This window comes from Hibiscus syriacus, unplaced genomic scaffold, assembly GCF_006381635.1.
Source record: "Hibiscus syriacus cultivar Baekdansim isolate YM2019G1 unplaced genomic scaffold, ASM638163v2 tig00111769_pilon, whole genome shotgun sequence".
NCBI lineage: Eukaryota > Viridiplantae > Streptophyta > Magnoliopsida > Malvales > Malvaceae > Hibiscus > Hibiscus syriacus.
The window spans coordinates 4,234,236-4,256,358 of NW_024063172.1; the positions used below are offsets into that span (position 1 = coordinate 4,234,236).

General features: G+C 36.2%; 3 protein-coding genes across 4 annotated transcripts; 1 reads left to right on the top strand and 2 right to left on the bottom strand.

Moving 5' to 3' along the window:
• The first annotated feature begins 865 nt into the window (after positions 1–865).
• Positions 866–3,869, top strand: LOC120169450. Its single transcript, XM_039177592.1, has 6 exons — positions 866–956; positions 2,168–2,605; positions 2,708–2,845; positions 3,007–3,164; positions 3,302–3,449; positions 3,581–3,869. Exons 2-6 carry the CDS (start codon positions 2,192–2,194, stop codon positions 3,764–3,766), a joined length of 1,044 nt encoding a protein of 347 aa, XP_039033523.1. The 5' UTR covers positions 866–956; positions 2,168–2,191; the 3' UTR covers positions 3,767–3,869.
• Positions 3,870–4,682: 813 nt separating this feature from the next.
• On the bottom strand, positions 4,683–9,657 carry LOC120169567 (apoptosis inhibitor 5-like protein API5). The gene is made up of 17 exons (XM_039177685.1): positions 9,574–9,657; positions 9,287–9,408; positions 9,037–9,198; positions 8,815–8,914; positions 8,629–8,694; positions 8,128–8,225; positions 7,965–8,039; positions 7,695–7,844; positions 7,394–7,459; positions 7,223–7,288; positions 6,871–6,981; positions 6,657–6,746; positions 6,458–6,564; positions 5,798–5,912; positions 5,648–5,713; positions 5,462–5,565; positions 4,683–5,221 (listed from the first exon to the last, which is right to left on the bottom strand). The coding sequence occupies exons 2-17, from the start codon at positions 9,371–9,373 to the stop codon at positions 5,032–5,034; spliced, it is 1,653 nt and encodes a 550-aa protein (XP_039033616.1). The 5' UTR covers positions 9,374–9,408; positions 9,574–9,657; the 3' UTR covers positions 4,683–5,031.
• A 1,434-nt stretch (positions 9,658–11,091) lies between these two features.
• LOC120169421 (negative regulator of systemic acquired resistance SNI1-like) lies at positions 11,092–15,672 on the bottom strand. 2 transcript variants are annotated; one of them, XM_039177561.1, is made up of 15 exons: positions 15,413–15,672; positions 15,252–15,318; positions 15,060–15,153; positions 14,887–14,955; positions 14,686–14,775; positions 14,429–14,500; positions 13,884–13,965; positions 13,767–13,816; positions 13,428–13,640; positions 13,279–13,349; positions 13,111–13,180; positions 12,527–12,589; positions 12,250–12,402; positions 11,566–11,702; positions 11,092–11,382 (listed from the first exon to the last, which is right to left on the bottom strand). In XM_039177561.1, exons 1-15 carry the CDS (start codon positions 15,522–15,524, stop codon positions 11,313–11,315), a joined length of 1,413 nt encoding a protein of 470 aa, XP_039033492.1. In that variant the 5' UTR covers positions 15,525–15,672; the 3' UTR covers positions 11,092–11,312. The 2 variants fall into 2 exon arrangements, with proteins under 2 accessions (XP_039033492.1, XP_039033493.1); XM_039177562.1 differs by having other exon boundaries at positions 11,094–11,382; positions 15,397–15,535.
• Between the last annotated feature and the right edge of the window lie 6,451 nt (positions 15,673–22,123).

The following is a 22,123-nucleotide window of genomic DNA, read 5'->3' on the forward strand; positions in this document are numbered from 1 at the left end:
ATCCCCCGGCGCTCATCGGAACATGAGGCAAAGATGGATTCCTCCTTCCGCTGGCAAGTTTAAGCTTAACACGGATGGAGCCTTAGATACACACTCTGGAAGCAGCGAGTGGTGGCCTTTTTCGAGACTGCTCTGCGTTTTCTGCGGAGCTCTGAGCTTTCAACGATGGTTTAGAAATTGCTTGGACTAGAGGAATAATACGTGAGATCAAAGTGGATATGGACAATAAAGAGGTGGTTGGCATCCTTAATGATATTCCCCACATGCACGAGGTCGCCCTTCTTAACCGGGCTCGGAAACTCCTCCAGAGACCTTGGAGAATAAGGTTGTCTCATATCAGCACTGGAGCCAGTATAGAATTAGCCAAAATTTTCGATTTTGAATTAGACTTGTAAATTCTTCATAACAGAAATTCGTGAAGGTGTAATCAATCGAACTTAAGTCGTTAGCTCAACGATCCAAGTTCCTCAAATTAAAATTAAATAGTCAAATTTTCAAACATGCAGAGAGTTTAAAGGACTCGAAGCATAATTAGACCTATAGTATTCCTAAACTTAGGAGGCAAGGTTTCAACATATAGCAAAAGTGGGGTCCAAAGTGCTTGTCTTATTACTAGGGGTAGAAAAAAAAATTCTACCCGATGGTTATTTTTGTTAATTCGGGTTTTAAGACATGTTATGATGTATTTTTTTAAAAGAAAAGAGTCAAAATTGAGTTAAAGTAGGGCTTTATGTTATACCTGCATCGCTTTGGTATAATTACTAAAATGTCATTATTATTTGGAATATTACGAAATTACTACTATATATTAGGGTTTTATATATTCCCAAGTCCATTTCATTTTTTTCACCTATTCCACCCTCTCGATGCTATCTATTCGTATTTCTGAGCTCTAAACCTATCGGGGAAGTTCTACCGTACGCAGTCGTCTTCGACGTCCTCATATCTAAACAGCGGTAACTCGTGTTCTCTGTCTCTCTTTATCCCTCGCTTGTTTTATATACTATTTTCCTAAATTGAAACTCTAAGAACTTTATTTCGAACAATCTCCTATTATCTCTTAACTTTTAGTTTGACTTCAATTTTAAAATCGGCCTCGATCGTTATCGTCTTTCCTCCAACTTTGATTAAAAAAATATTATGGAAAAATTGAATCCGAGGCAATTTATTTATTTTTCGTATGATTTTATTATTTTTTAAAGTTTGATATTAGATTATTATTTTTTTGTTTGCGTGATTTTAGTTGGTAGGTGAGAAAGTCTTAGTTTGAGTGGAAAAAAGCGTGAGATTTGTGAGTAGATGTGAAAAGAGAAGTTCAATTTAGGACAGGTGAAACAGCCTATAAAATGAGAACCAATCAGATTTTCCAATTCTTGAATGAGGGAACCAAGTCTGACCAAAATCCGTCTCCACCGGCTCATTGCTTGTCTTAGTATAGTGGGACCCACCACAGACTCCTTTACATTCCATGCAAATATGTTGGGGAGTGGCATTTAAAAACCTCCCCAGCAGCTGCACATACACATGGCAAACATTTTGAGACACATCAGCCATGGACCTTCCTGTACAAATAGCACATTTTCATGTTCACACACACTACTGTACATTGACGACCGTCAATAGAGAGAATTTTTTTTTATCAAAATCAAGGGACCAAAAACAAAAACAACAACAAAGGTTTCGATGATTTTTAGTTTTCTTTTCAGACAAATTACTCATAAAATATCGGAAAGTGGAAGTAATAAATTACATGCTTTTTTTCTAACATAGTATATATATATATCGGTGTTCTCTTTCTAAGATCTATTATCTGCTTAAAACATGGGCGGACTTTCCTTAATGCCACTTCTTCATTACGCATAGGTAGCCTCTTTCGCAGGAGGATGTAGGTTTTGGTCAGGGTGGGTACACGTCCACCTTAAAATCTAAATAGTCTTATGTTAATAGTTTATTTTACTTAATGTATTTATCTTAAAATTTTATTTATATATACTCTGTATGAAAAATTTATGTTATTAATATATGTGTCTACTTAAAAAAAAATTATGGATCCGCTACTACTGTTTCGACTCTACCTTTTGGGATTTACAAATATTTGAATGATTTATGTTTCTTGTTTTAGATTTCTGATCTTCTTCATATTGTTGATGATCTAACAAAAACCTAGAAGAAGAAGAAGACCCTCTTCAGCATGACGAAGAAGCAGAGAATCCCCAAACGAGGACCGGGAGTGGCTGAGCTGGAGAAGATATTGCGCGAACAAGAAGAACAGAAAGATGGTCATTTGGGGGAAGGAAATGGGATTAACGGAGGAATCTCTTCTTCTTCTTCATCACTCCCAGTGACTGCAATTCATGGTGATGGCAGTGGCAGTTCACAGTTAAACGTGGGCGCTGCCAATGGTCCTAGCAAAGTGGTATATATCGGCGGATCAGGCGTCTTCTTGCCTGAACAAGCCTTGTTGCCGATATCATGGGGCTCGTCATCGGAGTTGACAAGGAAACGCGAGGAAGCTCCAAAAATGGCTGCTGGTTTCACTTTTCCTGTGCTTGCTTCGAACCGATCTCCTCCTCCTCCCATGTTGCAGAATCATCATCATCCATTTGTAAAAAAAAAACCCAGTTTTGTTCTTGTTAAATTCCTGACTACGTTTAATTATTTACACTGTTTTTTTTTTGGACACTGACATGCATGAATTCAAAACCAGATGGTTCTTTTCCCGCAGTCTGCAACAACAAAAACCCAATCATCTTCTCCAGGGGAGTATCGTCATGTAGAGCCCCCTTCAAACCAAAAACCTAGTCCTCGCAACTTCATATCTTCACTATTTGGCGAGGAATACATGGCAAGTGCATGCAAATTTAGTGTTTGTGTTTACTGTTTACTTTGTTTTCCATGTTTGTCTTAATCATACATATAAAACCATGTTTTTACTTGTTAAATATACATAAACATCTCTTTCTTTTGCATACTCTCACATTCTTCTAGCTCATTTCATGCAATTAGATGACGGGCACCAAGCGGCCAAGGCCTAGTTTCCCCGTCGAGAACTGGAGGCCGAGGCCTACTCCAATGCCCTTTCAACCGGTCCGCCCTCAGGTTCCCAGGCTCGATCTTTCATCTTCGTCTAGCAACAATGATTTCTTCAACTTTGGAACATCCCGGTTAGCTTCCAAGCCTTGTGTATTCAGTTTTTTTCCCACTAATTGATACACTGCTAGTAGAATATCACGTATCATAAACCTTAAACCCTAATTTTTTAACCATAAATATTGTTTTTGTTTATTTTTGCCATTATCAGAGACAAAAACCCATTGTCAACAATCCCTTTGGAGTTGAAAGTGAAAACATTTGACCATGGCAACTCTAGTGGCAATTCTAGTCGCTCAACGACTACTGAAAATTCTCAACCTGACTTGTCCAAATTCATCAAGAAACTCCCTTTCCAAGTAAGATAGTTCAACTTTAACAATGCCACGACTCTGTTCACTTTGAATTCCTTTTTTTCTGGGTTATATCTATGTTTCCATGTCCTATCCCTGGTTTGAAAAAAAAAATTGTGTTTTTTTCGTAAATGAAGGAGAACACTGAGGGGTCTTTACCGCAAAAGACGTCGTCTTCATCAGGATCAGAGGTTTCAGTTCACAACAAGGGATCTTTTAGCTTCTTATTACAGCAGGAAGAGGTGCAAAGGGGCACTACTTCAACTGAGAAAAGTTGTACTGAAGAAACGGGAGATTTCATTGACCTTAACCTAAAGCTCTAGACTGCTGCATGTAATGTAATGCCCTCTTTAATTAGGGCAATGTAGTCCTCGGAAGAACTTAGTCTTATTTATATTATGCTATCTACCTCAGTTTCTAGCACTAGACCGGTCATCTTCTATGGATGTTAGTTTAAATTAACCTAGTGTAATGCTGGAGTTTAGTCCTATCTTTTTATATTATGAGTTCGAATATTTTAATTTTACAAATAAAAATTAAGAACTTTTTATTTTAGATTTTGAAGTTTTACTTTATTATCATTTTGATATTTCAAGAAAAATTTTCTTCAGTTTAATCTTATCCTTTCATGAGACATGCTATCCCTCTTTATTCTCCCATTCGGAAAATATCATGTGGCACTCTAAGAACGTGCGCCTAAAGTGTTATATGATACAATATATGTTAAACTCAAAAAACTTCATATAAATATCTTTAAAAATCTAAAAATTGTCAATTTTCTAAAAAATATTTTGAGAATTTTCAAAGACCTGTGAATTTTTTCAAGTTTTTTTTTTTAAATTTAGTATATGTTTTGTGCTACGTATAGCATTCTAAATGACACGTTCTTGAAATATTATGTGATTTTTTAATGTAACAATAAAATAAGGTAATATACTTTACTTGAAGAAAGTGTAATAAAAAAAAATTAGATACTAAAATTATACAACTTTAGGGGTCAAAATATTATTCGTCTTCTTTTAAAATTAAATTCTATGTAAGGTAAAGTTTAAAAAATTTATACCAATCATAGTTTAAAATTAAACTATTGTAATGTAAAGATTCTGTTAAAATCATGATGTGAATGTAGGTGAGATCACAAGCAGAAGCTGAGATTGAAATGCAGCTGCGGTTCTCAACTGACAAACAAACTAATCTGTGCCAAATGAAATAAAATGATGCACAAAAAGTGTTTAATGCTTATTTAAGATCAAAATTAACATAACAAACGAGGTCAGATTCTACATAACCAGGTATGAGTAATCATCCTACATCACTGTTAACTTTACTGTCATCAAGATTTGACAGGTTTGGGAACTCAAATCACAGATGCTAGTCAATCCAACTTAAAACAATCTTCCAAAGGACTACAATGGCTGTTGTTAGTCCACAACGAATCTAGAAACTCATCAGAGCATCAGGTATCAAACAAAACCGTCTTGAAAAGAGAGTAGGTTTTAACATATCAATGACTTCTCAGCGTGTTCTTCTGGTACAAATAGAGTCGAGAAATTCTGATCGCTGTTGTTCTATGTATCATGCTCTCAAGTTACCGATAGGCTCTTCCTCTTCCACGTCCTCCCCATCCCCTACCCCTGCCTCTTCCAGCACCGCCTCTCCCACCATAAGATATACCTTCAAATGCTCTATTAACAAGCTGATTTGGCATACCACCAGCCCCACGGCCCTTCTTTGTTGCAAAATTATTAGATCCATTAGCTGCATTAGGTCGCTTCACCCTGCACAAGAATTGCACAATTAAAATTGTTTTGTCATGGTTACACTGTAGCCAGAGTCCACTTGAAACGTACATGAAAATGGATATAGTTTTATGCGGTTTGATTCTATTAAGGCCAATAGGTCATTGCATGCTTCATCAATCACCACATCAGAAAATGTGGGTCTTATTTTGTGTAAAGCCAAAAATACAAGAAGATAACAGTAATCAGAAAACAAGTTAAAATAAACAGGAAATTTACCCAGTTGCAGTAGCATTGGAGGGTACAGAAGGTTTTATAGCTTCTTTCCAAGAAAGGTTGACACTCTTATCTCCAATGAATGCAGGTGATTTGGAATGCAAGGGCTGAACAGGTAAATAATAAAAGATAAACAGCTCAGTGTTTAGCCACTATATAAATTAGAAGACAAATTTCACTCCCCTTTACCTTTGTCATGGCTAAAATGTTATTGCAGGTACGCAATCCCGTTGTGGTGTTCTGCTTTTGAGTTTTCTGCAAACAGATAATGAAGGATAAATGTCAAAAATGGAAGAGGAAAACAAACTAAAATATGGGATACTTTAAGAATAAACTCACAATGCTATCCTTTGCTTCATCAGTTTTAGCAGCAGCCATTGCTTTATTATGCTCAGCCATTCCTTGAGTTAACTTCTTCATTGTGGCCCTCGTTAGGTCTTCAATACTACTCAATCTGGACCACCATTCATTACAAAGCAAGTACCAACAGTAAACAAGAAGCATTATAAGCAATATGACAACAATTCAGCTTATGATGATAGATTTGAGGATACTTCTTTTCCATCAAAGCATTCTAGACTGATCCGTAAGTTAGCTTGCACCCAAGATGGACCCTCTATGCTGAAGATAAAAGATGCATTAGCCCTATCTTTGGCAACACTAGAGGAATTTGCTGTGCCTTAGCATACTAAGTCCATTTGGTTGACTGTAGCTTATTTATTTTTCTTAGAAATTAGGAGTCCTTGGCAAATATCAGAATTGGTTCATTGATTCAATGGATATATATCAAATTTTGAGGAACTGAATAGAACGTAGAAAAAATTGAACTAAAGAAACAGTTCACACAGATATATCCAAAATCTAAGCCCATGAACACAAATAAATTGACTGTTACAAACAAGACAAACCTTCATCAAGATACGGTATGAAGTAAAGAACCAGTTGTTTTTTTTATTTTTGTAAAACCTATAGCATAATGGAGACAAGAAGCTAGATTACCTCTCGGTGAACTCCTTATAATACTCTGAGAAGTCCTCCCCAAGCCTATCTGATGGTTGACCGGTCACAATCTTGTAACCACATAGACTGTTTGTGGAATTGGGAGCCTATATAACAATAATATTCAAATAAGCCTTACACAGTACATGGTGACAAAGAAAATTTTATTTTAAAAGATCATTTGGGAGGGGGAGGAAACCTTGTGGGCTAAATGGTGAAATGAAAACAACAAGCATTCAACATAAGTAAAGTTTGTTTCTTCTCCGGTCTTCCTCGCAGGCATGTACTTCTGAGAAAGAAAGAAACAGTTCATAAATAAACAGAATCCATATAAATATAAACATGCTTGAGACAACTATAAAATAAAAATCTAACAATTCAACAAGATATGATACGTAAATGTATGCCTGTACCTTTAAAAGCTGAACAACAGAAGGAAGAATCTGGCGTGAATCCTGTGGTGTTGTGTAAGGAGAAATGTCCGCCAGGCCTTTGAGCAAATCTAGCTTTCTCTCCTCTGGAAGCTGTAAGACAGACATTTTATTACATATTCCTGTCGACAGTACTAGCTACTTAAAATAAAGGATCATGCAAGTGGCTTAACAAAACAGAGTTCCTCAAGAAATTCTAGTAGAAAAAATTTCCCATTTTCAGGGAATATTCAGATGTATTGAAGTGAGCAAGACACAACATATTTAAGTATCATTTCTAGAGCTTCTAATGTATTAGCATGTCAATTTTTTGTAATGATGGATGTTAGTATACCTGATCAAAAACAGGTAAAATGTGCTTGTTTATGTAGTTGAGGAACTTGCTGCAAGAAGAACCCCTCTGTAAAATGATTTAGAGGTAAGCAACAGCTAATTAAGTTCGTATATTGGAAGGATATTTAATGGATCAAAAGCAGATACTCGGTAATACCAAATCAGTCCTTACCACAAAAAATGGAATAGCCATGAACAGACATGATATCAACCTATCTATATGATCTGCATCCAAAACCTGCATACAAAAGCCAGTTGATAGTTGATACAAGGGCATTGCAATGGTGAACCTCAACTAGACAATGCTGGCAAACAATTTTTATATTTTATGGCCCCGCAACATTTCTAAAATCTAAAGAATATCTACATTAAATTATGAAAAGTGGTAGCTTGTATACCAAACACACCATAAGAATCAAGACAGGCATCATAAAGGAAAGATCCAAACCAATATTCAGCAAAGAAGAACTCACATCAAACTGTGCGTCTAAATCAGCTTGCCCTTCAATTATTTCAATAAGTTCCTTCAAGCGCTCAGCAGGAGCTTTCTCCCCAAATATGCTCAAACTTTTTAAGAAGTCCATAAATATTCTGAATTCAGCTCCAGTTACATCCCCTAAACTCTGCGTTGCAAATAAATAGAATCAGTCCTACATCTTCCTATTAAAATTTCAAAATTCAGGGGGAAGAAGGAAAAACTAGATATAATAATGAAAGCTTAAGTAATGAAATCAAAAGTGTACCTTTTTAATTAAATCAGTAATATGACTTTCCATTGCCTCCTGAGGTCTTAAGAGTTCAGCTTTAAGAGGAAAAACCTACAAACACAGTTGATTCCCACTCAATTATCATCGGGAAACAAAGCACGGGATAGCAACAATTGGAACACGAAGAAGCAGTCTTTACCTTATCACGTATAAAGCACAAAACCTTGTCACGGATAGTGTCATCTGGACTTGAGTCCTCCACATTCCAAATGTGCTTGAATAGTGTTGTCAATGACTCTGCATTCACAAGAGAATATAGACATCAAGGGATAAACCAGGAAGAAAAATTCCAGAAAATGAAGACTGCATGTTGATTCATGCCAAACTTTATAAGGATATGAAAGCATATTAAAAAAGGTTGATTACATTTGTCAATATAACTATTACATCTAACTTAGCATTTTAGTTTATATGTGTATCCTCAAAGTTCTTTTATTCACAAAGCTCATGAACTACCCTAGACAACCCAAACACCTACTAGTCCCTAGAAGAGGAAACTGCAAGAGATGCAATATAACCAAATTCTAGTCTGCAAAAAATTGGTTATAGAACTCACAGGCAATAGTTAATAGTCAAATTTCACATTACTAAAATAAATAAATGTATTCTATTACCAGACTTTATCAGAATGCCAAATTACCTTTCACATCCTGCCTCAGCACCGACATTAGGGCTTTATGAACAGCATCACGCTCCACAATCTCCTCTAGAAGAGAAGAAACAAAAGTACATCAAAGAGATTAAACACACTGCACATACTTATAAGACATTCTTTGGGAAAAAAATAAAGTAAAAATAGAAATTAAAAAAAGGATTCCACTTTTACCAGCAGTAAGGAGTTGCCCTAAAATGTCTACAATTTTAGAAATATATTCCTTCGTGTCCTTGCAAAATAAAGGAAGCCCCCGAATTGCTTGCACCCGAACCTACAAAAAGGTCCAAAATCTAATAAGATTCAACACAGTAAAACTAATAGTTCACTTTAATTCCCCCAATTTTTCAGTAACCAAATATAGTAAGAACGTGTGTGGATCGAGTATGAACTAACTGCCAAATCTTCTTCTTCAATCAAATCGAAATGAGCATTAAGAGCACGGCTGCTGAGGTTGGGAAAGAACTTGAAGAAGCGAGGAATTAGCTGCGCAGCCAATTGCTTCGCCTTTATGCTCGTCTTCGTGGCATCGATGATCCCTTCATAGTCTTTCACATTCTGTATCACAAATTAGACAAGTTACAGCTAGAAAAAGGGGGGGATTAAACCCTAGGAATAGAGAGTGAGTGGAACGAGAGGCTCCAACCTGAGACTTATCTTTGGCCTCGTTGAGGCTTTCGCCAAACTCGTAGAGCTTCTCGATTTGCTTGGCTTCCTCTGAAGCGTCAGTCATTTGGTGTAATTTAAAGATGGAGATTAACCGAAAGACTGAAATTTCAACAATATTAACGTAATTAAAAACCAGGAAAATAAACAAAAATAACACTTTTACTGAGCTTTTTCCAGGGTTTCTGAACTCTGTTTGGATACTGAAAAACTGAGAAGGAAAATGAAAGTGAAATTAGATGCGTGTAAAAAGTGAAAGGAGGAAACCTGTGAGAGGCTGAGAGAATACTTGGAGAAGACTCGACTCGATGGCTCTTTTTATTAAAGGAATTTCCAAGAATAATAGCAAAAGGTTATTCTCGTTTAACAGATCTCCTCGGTTCCGTTACTTTATATCCCGTTTTCTTATTCATTAAACGACTGTGTTTAAGTAATTCGGCCTTCTGGTCCGTTATTTTAGAACATGTAACTGAGTTCAAGCCCATTGGTCAGTGGCCACAACAACATTTTATTTTTCTAATGGTCCAATAATTGTCCATTTTTATTAAATAAAAATATAGCACTAAAATTATAATAAAAGTTTATAAAAACAAGAGTATATTAAATTCGAACATTTTTATAGAATTACAGAAGTGCATAAACTAATCACTTAACAATTTAAAAAGATCATATAAAATAAATGTTAAAAACTCAAACAAATAACTCTTAACAAATACTAGATACAAATAAAAATTATTATTATCAATGAAAGATAAACACAACCAACTCTAATATAGAAATACATGCAATAATAATTATTCATTAACAAAATAAAATTTTATAACTCAATTATGATTTATTTTCGCTAACCGTGAGTGTCTATCAATGTTCAACCTGAGTTTACAAAGTAGATATAAATTAATATGATAATCACGCACTATTCGATCTGAGATTATAAAGTAAATATAAATTAATATGATAATCAAACAAGTTTCATCTTAATAGAGACGATTAAAATTCAACTTTGAGAGGAAAAGTAAAAAACATATTCTAAGAGCACATCAAACTAAATATAATATTTTTGTAGGAAAAGGAGAGAACTAATTACACAAAAAGTGATATAATTAAAGAAGAAATAGAAAAATCAGAGATAAACGACTAGTCCAAAATTAATCTCGACGTCAACGATCAAGTAATAACAAGAACGTCACAATAATTGTCTAATTGTTAACTCCGATCCAATGTTTTAAAAAAAACTAAAAGGATATATCAACGGGAATGATTTATGTGATAAGCATGTTGATATAGTTTAAGCAAAATCTGAATTAAAGTCATTGTGTATACAGAAAATCTCTGTTGAGACACTCATCCACTAAAATCAAGTGTGCAACACAGGCCGGTCGAGATTAATCATGACGAAACCTTAAAACTGAAAGCATGACGAAACCTTAAAACTAAAAGGACAACAGAAAAAAAAAAGGATATTTCCTATATATTTATCAGAATTGGATCCTTCAACTTACGAAAACTGAAAAATTAATGCCATAACAATACCACTAAAACACACGAATAATGGTTATTATCCCTAACATTAGTGATGCCATGATTGATTACTGTATTCGGTTATTATCATGGCCAATGTTCTACAATTAAATTGAAAACATTAAAAGAAGGTTGAAATTTAGTAAATTCAAATAAAATTTGATTCAATTCAAAATAATGGTTTTTAACTTGTGAATCAAAAACCGAAGGAAACAAGTTTAAATACGGGACCAAATCAAAACTAAACCAAATTTAATAAACTCAAATGGAACACTGGAATTCGAATGGGTTTTCGGGTTTTTTTCTGACCGCGGTCCTACCAAAGGTAAGAATTGCATGTTGGATGACATGTGCTGGGTACAGATAAATAAGTTAAATGAAATCCGTCATTTTACATTCAAGATATCCAAGCAAATGAGTTATACATTCAGTAATGCGACCCTTTTGGAACCAAAAGTTAGCCGCATCCTTCTCTTGGCCTAGGCCTATGAAGTGGAAATGATCATTCCTGCTGTAAACAGTGCTTCTTTTCCAAGAGATGATATCTCAATTTTCCTACAGGATGAGATGTACAAATGCACTTGATTAATACATACTACGAAGCAAAATCCACATAGATACGTTAGCTCAAGCCGAGATGATCATCTTGCGCCTAACATGTAGCTGAATTGCAGGTATAGCAGAATATGGCGAAGTAATAAATACACAGGAAAAATACAGAGATAAAAAGAAGCTTACTCATCTGCTTTTCTTAGACTATTGAAAGCCGCAGTTACGTTCTTAGAAATTTCCATGAGAGACAAGCTGTCTGTTACAGCTTCATTGTGATCCGGCATGGTGGAAAGATGCTGCTGAGATGCCATGGATGTATAGGCCTGGAACAAAAATCATAAGATCTAACAAAATCAAACGCGGGAAAAATTACAGAGATTAACTTCGTACCGGTTTTGTGGTAGTAATCGTTGCTCTATAATAACCTTGAAATTTTCAGGTTAATTACACCAGAAAAATGAATCAAAATTGAAGCTAAAAAGCTTCAATTTAGATTCACGGTTATTTCACCCTCTCATGTCATTATCTAAAAGATTATAACCATAAAGCATTGCACTATTCAATGAAGATAATTCTGATTAAATTTCTTGAATCTTGATTATCCTCGTATCAACAAATTGACCAAACATAATATGATATGAGTGAACATTTTGAATAAGGAACCATAGCAACAACAAAAAACGCAACACACGACCAATAGAAAAACCATCCTTATAAGCACTAGCAACAAGATAACATTTTTTTTGCTTTGCTCCTGAAGACAAATCAAAACAACATCAGATACTCATATCAACTAACTCTACTTGCAATTAAAATAATTATTCAAAGCAGTGAATAGCATCAGCTTTAACAAATAAAGAAAATACTCACAAGAAATGCATGCGCCAAAAGCAATTGAACAACTTCCACATTAAGTTTTTTTATAATGTTTCTAGTGCTGCTGCTATCTGAAAAGGACTTCAAAATTCCATGAAATGGAAAATCTTCCGAAGGACCATTTGATCTACGAGTGTGAACTGACGGCTGCATTACAAAATGAGATTTATCTAAATTAGATATTGCACAGACTTTGTATCACAATTTGCAGAAACACTAAAATTTGCAATACAGATCGTTGGCAACCATTTACAATAACTTAATAACTCACCTTAATGTATTTTAGTAAATACTGCACGATGATTTCAAGCTTCCATTTAGGGTCATTAAATACCTGAAAAAAGTGTATTAATGATTGGAAATGCCAATCTTGTAATACGTCAATAGGAGCACAAATCTAAAATTTGAATAGGAATTCTTTACTAGGTCCTAAAAGATCAAAGTGCAGTTATCAAACATAGGTTCACATAAACTTTTATAAAATCTGAAACAAATGCTCAGTCTGGGATTTGTTAATATGAAAAATATCCAATCAGAAAGGATGTTAAACATAGTTGCCAGAAGATTAGTTGAAGTCTGAAAAAACTAAAATTGAAAAACTGACGAAGCAATGTTTGACACTGATCATGGTAATGAAGTCCTACCATCAAAATTTAAAAGCAACATACATTTAAGCAAATAGTATGATCAAAGGACAAGGAGATGCCTATGTGAATCGGCCAGATCAGAGGTAGAACTTGTTTGCTGCCACCTACCCAGGATATTTTCTCCACCAGATAAAAGATAGTTTTTTTATGACCAGATATTATTCTGAGTTGAAATTGTATGTGTTTGTGGTTATATATAAATGATAACCTGAAGAAATGAGGGAAGTACTTTTCTGTGGTACGTTAGCTCGTCCAAGATTATCTCTACCAGTCGGGTTCTGCACCAAATCCAGAGGTTATCCACCTGATGTCATATACATACAAAACAAAAATATGAAGACAAACTAAATCACCAGAAACAGAGTCAAGTAATTACCTCAAACCATCAGCTCTGTTGAGTTGACCTAGCACTTCGGCTTGCTGCTTTGACTCGTCAAGCTCCATAATCTAGAGAAGCCCACAACAACAGAAAAAGTGAAAACAATTTAGAAGCATCTTATATTTAATGATATTTAAGGATCTAACCATTATCAGAAATTTCTGCATAGCCATACAAGTAGTCCTTTGAACTTCAAGTAAAGCAATTGCTACATCAGTATTATGATTCTCAGATGACTTTTCAATAGAAGTCTCAGAACAGTCAGACTCATTATGATTTCCAGCATGATCTTGGCTCAGCGAACAGATCGTATACAAACAATCTTTCATTAAAACCTTGTAGGTGATTCTTCTTGAGGCCTACAAATAAATCAAGCATTAACACCAAAATAGAAAACTGATGACAGAATAACATAATACATTTAATGAAATATGTCAGAAACAAAAGCTAAAAGAGAAATTAAATGTTGAAAAACCGGAACTGACCAGAAGCATGTTAAGTAAGCACTCCCGCAAAATGTTCCAGTTCAAGCTTTCTGCAATAAAACATTCTGTCAACCTTCCTGATAATTAAGAAGCATAAAACATTAGTTATTGACTTACCTTTATACATATTGATACGGGGTACAAAATCTCCTTCAAGAACATTGACAAGATATTGAAACAGTAACATATTTCCCAAGAACTGCAATAAAATTGTTTTAACATCAAGTACAAAAGTAGAACCTAAAAATAAAATGAAAGACAGAGACAATTACTGTAATAGGATAGAAAATATAGGTCTCCTACGGTCCTACAAGGGAAAACCAACAAACCAATGGTATAATTGTTGTGGATATCACCAACAAATGCTCTAAGAGCAACCTTAAAGCTACATTAAGTTATTATTTATAGCAACAGCTTTTGGGTTAATGCAATTCTCGGTAGTTGACTGATAAACTCCATTCGCATTAGTAGAAGATTTTTTTTCTATGGTAACCTCAGAAACTGCCATTTAGTGAAACTTGCTTAATATTACCATGAGCTTCGCCACTAGAATGAGTGGACATTAGACAGTTGAAATGTACATTTATGTGATAATTCTTCCGCGCTATATGCAAACTTTCTAAAGAACTGGATGACAAAATACATGGAAAAAGTACACAAACCTTATAATCCAATCTCTGAGAAATCGTTTTATAAGACATTTCAGCAATGCCCAGTAATAGTTCATGAAAACCCTGGTAACAATAGAGGAAATCAAACAGAATCTAACGAAGCTATGCTCAAGCACTAGTGGTACTTGTTTATATAGTTAGCTTCCCTGCTTACCACAAAGAGTCCAACATAAAAGAAACCTCAAATCCTCAGTTATGCCATATCCTCAACTAACATTCTAAAGTTTCAAACAACAAATCCAACTCACATTGGGATTAAACAGTCCACACGACTTTCTTCCTTTGGAGTCCTTCTCACTAGACATGACATCCAAGGAAAGAACAAATGGCAACCATGCCTAACAAACAACAAAATCAAAACTAGATAAATAAATAACGGGAAAATCAAATTAAATATAGAATCAACAAATACGCAAACCTTGTTGAACATCATCAAGATTACTATTTACCTCCTTAACTACAACCAGTTCACGTGAACCATTACCAGATGATTCAGATATATAAACCCGAGGAAACCTCTGCAATCAAAAAATGTGTTGATATAACTTATTTTTTTCTTCTTCCTAAATGAATTAGGTAATGAAATGATAAGCTAAGTAAATAAAGTATCAAAGTCCATTACATTTTCAATCTCATTCAGAAGCCCATAACTAGACATTATAAGCTCGAGAGATTTCCCTGCCTTCAGGATTTGAAACACCGCCTCAATCATTTTCCTATAATTAAAATACGAAATAACGATGATGATTTTAAGATAAAATCAATAAACTTAATTGCAAAAAAATGGAAATAATGAGTGAGGGAGTAGATTTACTTAGTTGGAGGAGTTCCGTGTTCTGGTACAATACAAGCGGTACGCACGGCTTCCAGAAAATCGATACCTAAATTCAAACAAAGAAAACTTCAATTTAGTAATAAAATACTGTTGCTGATGTTAACTGGATGAATTGATCTCAAACCGGAGAGAGTACGGACGGTCGTCTTTGGCTTCTTGAGAATCTCTGTGATTGTGAAACTCGATGGAGGAGTCTAAGATGGCTAAAATGTTTGCCTCCATGCATCCTCTGTTGATTTTCCTCTTCTCCATTTGTTTTTCTTCTTAATCTACACTTTCTTTCAAATTTCGAAACCCTATTTTTTTCCTATTTCTCTCTCAAAAGGCTCGTTGGAAGCAAAGATTAGAGGCGATTATTTGGCGGGCGGGGGACTAGGGCCAAAATAGTAAAGAGCTAAAAGACCAAGTTGACGAGTGAACATCTCCCGCCCAAACGCCCAAACGCCCAAACTACCAGTTTGCCGAGTGTCCTAACCAACTAGACTACAACAGATTGCTAATAGCGAGTGTGTTTTTTTCGAAAAATCACCTATGATCGACATATTTATTGATCTAACATCGGTCAAATTATATTTCTTGATCTAACACCCGTAGCAGTAAAGCACGCCTCTTGCCCGGCGCTATATGCTGATTTGGCGCCACGTGGGGTATAGCGTCCCTGCACCTCGCTATACGCTGACATGGATTACACGTGGGTATAGCGCGACCCATGATCCGCGCTATACGCCACGTAGAGGTATAGCGCGGATCAGGGGTCGCGCTATACCTAATTAACTGACACGTGGGGTATAGCGCGGTACAGGGGGCACGCTATACCTTTAATTACCCACCCGTCCACACCCCAATCCTCCCTATAAATACTTCCATCCTCAATCACTTTTATCACACCAAATTCTCTCAATTTCTCTCAAATACTCTCTCTGTTTAAGGTATATTTTATAATATTTTTATTATTATGTATTAAATTTATTTAAGTATTTTACTTTATTTAATATTTTACTAATATAATTCTTTTGCAGATATATAATGGAAGGCAATCTACTTCGCTTGGATGAAATCATATATCTCGACACTTTACTGATACGGTAACATTTTAACGTTTTAATTTAATTTAAATTATTAGTAATAATTAGTTGATTTATTTAATGCATGATTATTAGATTAAGAATTAATTTTTGTAATTATTTATTTTTAGGAGAATGACTGTGTATTAGATCCTTTTATTAGGAATCTTAAGTTAGTGATATCTAGTCGTGTCTTGCCGTATTTAGTAGAGGCTGGATTTGGTTACATAAGTAGATATCAGGGTCACTGTAAGATAGAACCATACCTTATTTCTGCCTTAGTAGAGCGGTGGAGGCCGGACACCCACACATTCCATCTTCCGTGCAGAGAGTGCACGATCACGCTTGAGGATGTTTCTATGAACCTAGGGCTTCCGGTGGATGGAGATGTGATATCATGGATAGCTTCCGGTTCTTGGACTACTTTGTGTCGGGATAATCTAGGACGTGTCCCAGAAAGTTTTATCGGAGGTAGGATACCGTTAAATTGGTTAGATGCCAATTTTCGGGAGTTGAGCGCAGACGCCTCTGAGGATGAGGTTAAGATGTATGCACTGGCATGCTTATTGCAATTGATAGGATGGTTGCTGATGTCGGACAAATCGCGCAACCTAGTTCACTGCATGTGGTTGCGACATCTTAGCGACTTTCATCTCGCCGGATCATTCAGTTAGGGCTCGGCAGTTTTGGCTTTGCTGTACAGGGAGATGTGTGGAGCCACTGACTACAGGTGTAATGCTATCGGCGGATGTCTCCTGCTGCTGCAGTCTTAGGCATGGTATCGATTGCCCTTTTATGTCTCGTTGTGAAGAACCAATTCGTATTTCCACTACTTCTGAGGTAATTATAAAACTGATTTTGTATATTAATAATTTTATACAGCGTATAATAAATTTTTTTCCTTGAATAGGTGGTCTACTGATAGGAAAAATCATCAGGAGCTACCTGATGATTTATAAAAAAATTAGGGTGCTAATCGATCAGAAGGTTGGCACACAGGTATGAATTTTAATGTTTAAAAATCGATTTTAGATTATAGTTATATAATTAGATTATTATTTTGATAAAATTTATATATTATTTGTTTTAGTTTGAATGAGTGACATATTCTACTGATGATGTGAGGGCGGTGATCCCACCTGAGTTGAGGGGTCCATCAAATGTTTGGATGGTGATGGTCCCTCTGATCTGTTATGCGACCGTCGAGTGGCACTCCACTGATCGCGTGCCCCGGCAGTTTGGTTGTTTTCAACCAATTCCGGATGCATCGCGCAATATGGACGAGTTGCATAACTTAGATAGACACGACAAGACAGATACAGATTGGCTGGTGAGGCATCATAAGTGGGTCGTATTGTGGGAGGATCGACATCGGTGCCTTCCCAGTAGAGAGCCCATTTTTACAGACTTCTTGATGTATACTGAGGGTTATTATGAGTGGTTCAACAATAACGGGAAACCGTTTCTGCTTCCCGAAGATGCACGAGGGCAGACCTTTCCGCGACGTCGACAGAGACGTGATCCGACACAGCACCATCGTCCCCCGACTCGTGGACGGAGAGCAGGTGCTTCCGGTTCATCCTCAGCTACACCAGCAGGAACTTCACAGCAGCCACTGCAGCCATATATGATGCCGCAGCCATATACGATGCCGCCATCGCCTTTCCATTACCAGATGCCGCCGCCTTCACCTGGTTTTATGATGACTACGCCACCATCACAGATGACCCCTCCTGGAGGCTATTATGGGTCTATGTTTGTATATTCGACTTGGGGTTCATATACTGGATATTTGGCGGGTTCAGTCTCATTACCCATGGCCGCAGCACAGACACCTCCTGTACAGTTTTCATACTCAGCGATGTCTGGGTTTTCTCAGTTTTCGCAGGCCGGTGGGATAGTCAGTCATACACCTCCAGGGTCCTTATTCTATGGAGGTGCTTCATCGCCATCAGCTCTTCATCAACCTAATGTATCTTCTCAGGACGACGACGACGACGGTGACGATGATGACAACGAGGAGTCAGAACCAGTGATACGAAGAAATCCTCCTCGAGACCGACAGCCACCGCCCTGCGGAACATATTCGCGTCGCAGGCATCGATAGATTTTTTTATTATATTTGTATTTACTTTATTTTGTTAAATTTTAATTTTTTATTATTTCTCATTTAATACTTACTTTATTTTGTTAAATTTGTTGGACTTTTTTTAATGTATTTCAGTTAATTTTGTTTATTACCATTTAATATCAGTTATTGTAATTTGGTTATCATTTACCATTTAATACTTATTGTAAGTTTGTTGTATTTAAAATTATATTCAAATACCAATTTGGTTATCATTAACTTGAAGCAAATGCAAATTAAAGTACAAGAATTATTATTTGATAAACAAATACATCATTTCCTCATCAATTGTTACTTGATGACAACATAAGTGAACATGTTTTTCTCATGTGTCCTGGGTTTCTACAATACCCACATCTTCTGCCTTGTCTAGATCTTTCTCGAATATCTATATCACAATGAATTTGATTGGATTTTGGATGACCACGCTCCCTCAATAAACTCGGATTTGGTACAATCGAAAGCCAATCTTGAACTTCATCAGGGTCTTTTTCATTACCTATGGAGGGAAACTCAAATTTATATACCTTAAAAACTTCAGATAGTAGGTATACGGGATCCAAAAAATGGTTATAGTATTGACGTGTGTGCGAGCAAGCTGCTATCACATGAGAGCATGGATACTTCAAAGCTTGAAAAAACTCGTAGTCACACGTTCTGTCCCTTAGGTTTACTCTTAACGACACAGCTTCAATCCCTTGAAGAGGTCGCGTCAACTCTGTGACACGAAACATTTAATGCCTTCTAGAGAAGCTTGTTACAGACATTCCATTTGATGCATCAATTTTTTTGTAGGTCTGCAACTAATCTAAGGTGATAGACATGATCGCCTTGCATCCAGGTTTGAGCTTATCCCCCGAGCTTCGCAAAAAGCGCCCCCAAACTAAAATATGTAGTTTTTACCAAAGCCGCTACAAGTAAGTGACGTGCACCCTTTAAGGTTGAATTGATTGTCTCAGCCAAGTTGGTCGTCATGTGTCCATATCGATAACCACCATCATATGTGTTCGCCCACATTTCTTTATCGATGAGGCTGATGTAATCGTATCTTTCCTCGTTCTTCGCCCGCAAATCTTGAAGCATTGATTCAAACGTTCGAGGAAGTAGTTTGTAACCTGATCAAAAAATGTATAACTTACTAACTTGCTTTCTTTACAAAATTAAAATGATAAAAAAAGTATAACTTACTAACTTGTTTTCACTTACCCATGCGCACAATTAATTGACGCTCATTATTCTTCTTGTACCTTCCATGATAGTTCGCATCAATGTGTCGGAGACAATACCTATGTTGGACAAAGGGTGGTTGCCACATTGGACCCAAAGACTTCATTGTTGCTTTGATCCCAGCTCCGCGATCTGAAATGACACAGATGTTTTCCCTCGTGATAACATATGCACGTAAATTTCGGAGGAAAAAAGCCCAAGAATCTGTATCTTCTCCTTCGACAAGAGCAAAAGCAACTGGAAGAATGTTGCAATTGTCATATTGAACAACTGCCAATAATAAAACTTGCTTGTATTTTTCATACAAGAAAGTCTCGTCGATCTGGACCACAGGCTTGCAGTATTTGGCAGTATTAACGCACTGTGGGTAACTTCAAAAAATCCGGTAGAATTGGTTTTGATCGCGAAGAACTCGATCATTATGGTATGCATATGAGGTTTTGAAGTCCATAATTATCCCATGATTCAACGTCCGCACCAGCCTAAACCAACCTGGAAGTTCGTTGTAAGATGCATCTCATTCGCCATGAAGTTTGACAATGGCATTTTGTTTTGCCAACCAAGCTTTTTTATAGGAGACAGTGTACCCATACTGCGATTGTATAGCTGAAATCAACACTGCAACAGCTATATGAGAGCTTTCTTTTACCACAGGCATGATGGCTTGGCATATCATTTCAGAGTCCAAGTTGGGATGATCTTGGTTGACCTCTCCAGCACAACATGTGTGAGGACCGTTGTATATTGTTAGTTCCCATATGTTGTTTTTCCTCTTCATTTTCGATATGCGAACCATCCAATTGCATCCGTTTTCGTGTCGGGCACAGTAGCATACATATTTTTTGGTCGTCGATCGGTTGACTATGGACTGAATAGAATTACAGATATTGTAATTTTTGATATCCATCATTGCTTCTTCTTTGCTTGAAAACTCAAAGCCTAAAGATAACTCACCATTATTTATTGATGAGTAATATCCATAGTCACCGAGATGAGATATATCCGCAAATTCTGGCCCATACATTGCACCATAATCAACTTCATACATGTGTGCAGGAGGGTCAGTTTGTGTCGCATTTCCTTGAACTGCATCTACATCATCATCATCGGAGATGAATTGCGGTGATTCTGGGTGAATGAATAGTCCAGTCTCAGCACCATCCATACCAGGCTCACGAAGCGGTTCTTCTGGTAGAGATGATGTTTCCTCCATGCGCTCCACATTTAGGTCGAAGAACCTACTACTGCATGTCTTCCCCTTGAACTAGAAGGCATATCGACATTGAGATCGAAAAAGCTCGCAGTCGAATGCCTCCCCCTGGAGCTTGAAGCCATCGTGTCAAATGGAAACTGCACATATTGTTGCGTCGATGGCATCTTCATATTAAGGTCAAAGAAATTTGCAGATGAATGTTTTCCCCTTGAACTGGATGCAGTGTTGCCATACAGATTATTCATGGACCCACCTCGGTACATATCGTAAGGAGTTACGGATGAATGTCTCCCCATTATAGCATTAAAATCATTACACATTACTGTAGTCGGGCTGTCAACTTGGTCAACTTGTTCAGCCAGCTCATAGTGGGAGCTTAATGATTGACCCCGAACAGCACGCACTTGAACAAAATATGCATACATCTCAATAGCCGCGTCTGAATAATTACTTTGAGCTTCAACCATCATTTGAACATCATCATTGTTCGAAAGTTCAAACGTTGTATAAGTTAATGGCAACAATGATGTTGGAAATCTGTACTGCAACGACGACATTCTTTTACTACTTCCAACATGAATATTCCTCAAAATCTTCGTTATCAGCTCCTCAAGAGTTATGTTTCTCTTGAATGATATTTTAACACGCTCATTTGATACGAAAACAACGCCAGTTTCATATTCTCGAATTTCACCATCATAATAAACAATAGCTGAAAGTCGCGTCATTCTTTGAGTTTAAAAGTGCGGCATATTATATCTGCAAAAAAAAAAATAACTGAAACAAACCTTAAAATAAATTATATGAACGAAAAATAACACAATAAATTTTTTACACATCAACGTAAATAATTTAAATAATACAACGTAAATATTATTACCTGCACCGTAAAACTATTTCGACGTATGCTTCCGCTTTTCAATTTTACAAACATAAAAATTAATTGAAAATAATTAGTATAACATTTTTTCAAATAATAATAATAAACAATAAGTATAATTAAAAAATTACCTTATAACGAAAAATCGCACGAACTTCTAAATCAAATATGAGAATATTGTCATAATTATTACTCGTTGACAGAATTGTTGTATTAATTTATAAGTTGAGAGGAGAGATGCGAGGAGATGTGAGAAACTTAGCCGACGGATGAGGGTATTTATAACCATATAAGGCGTGATACCTGCACCGCGCTATATGTAATTATTCAGATAAAAGA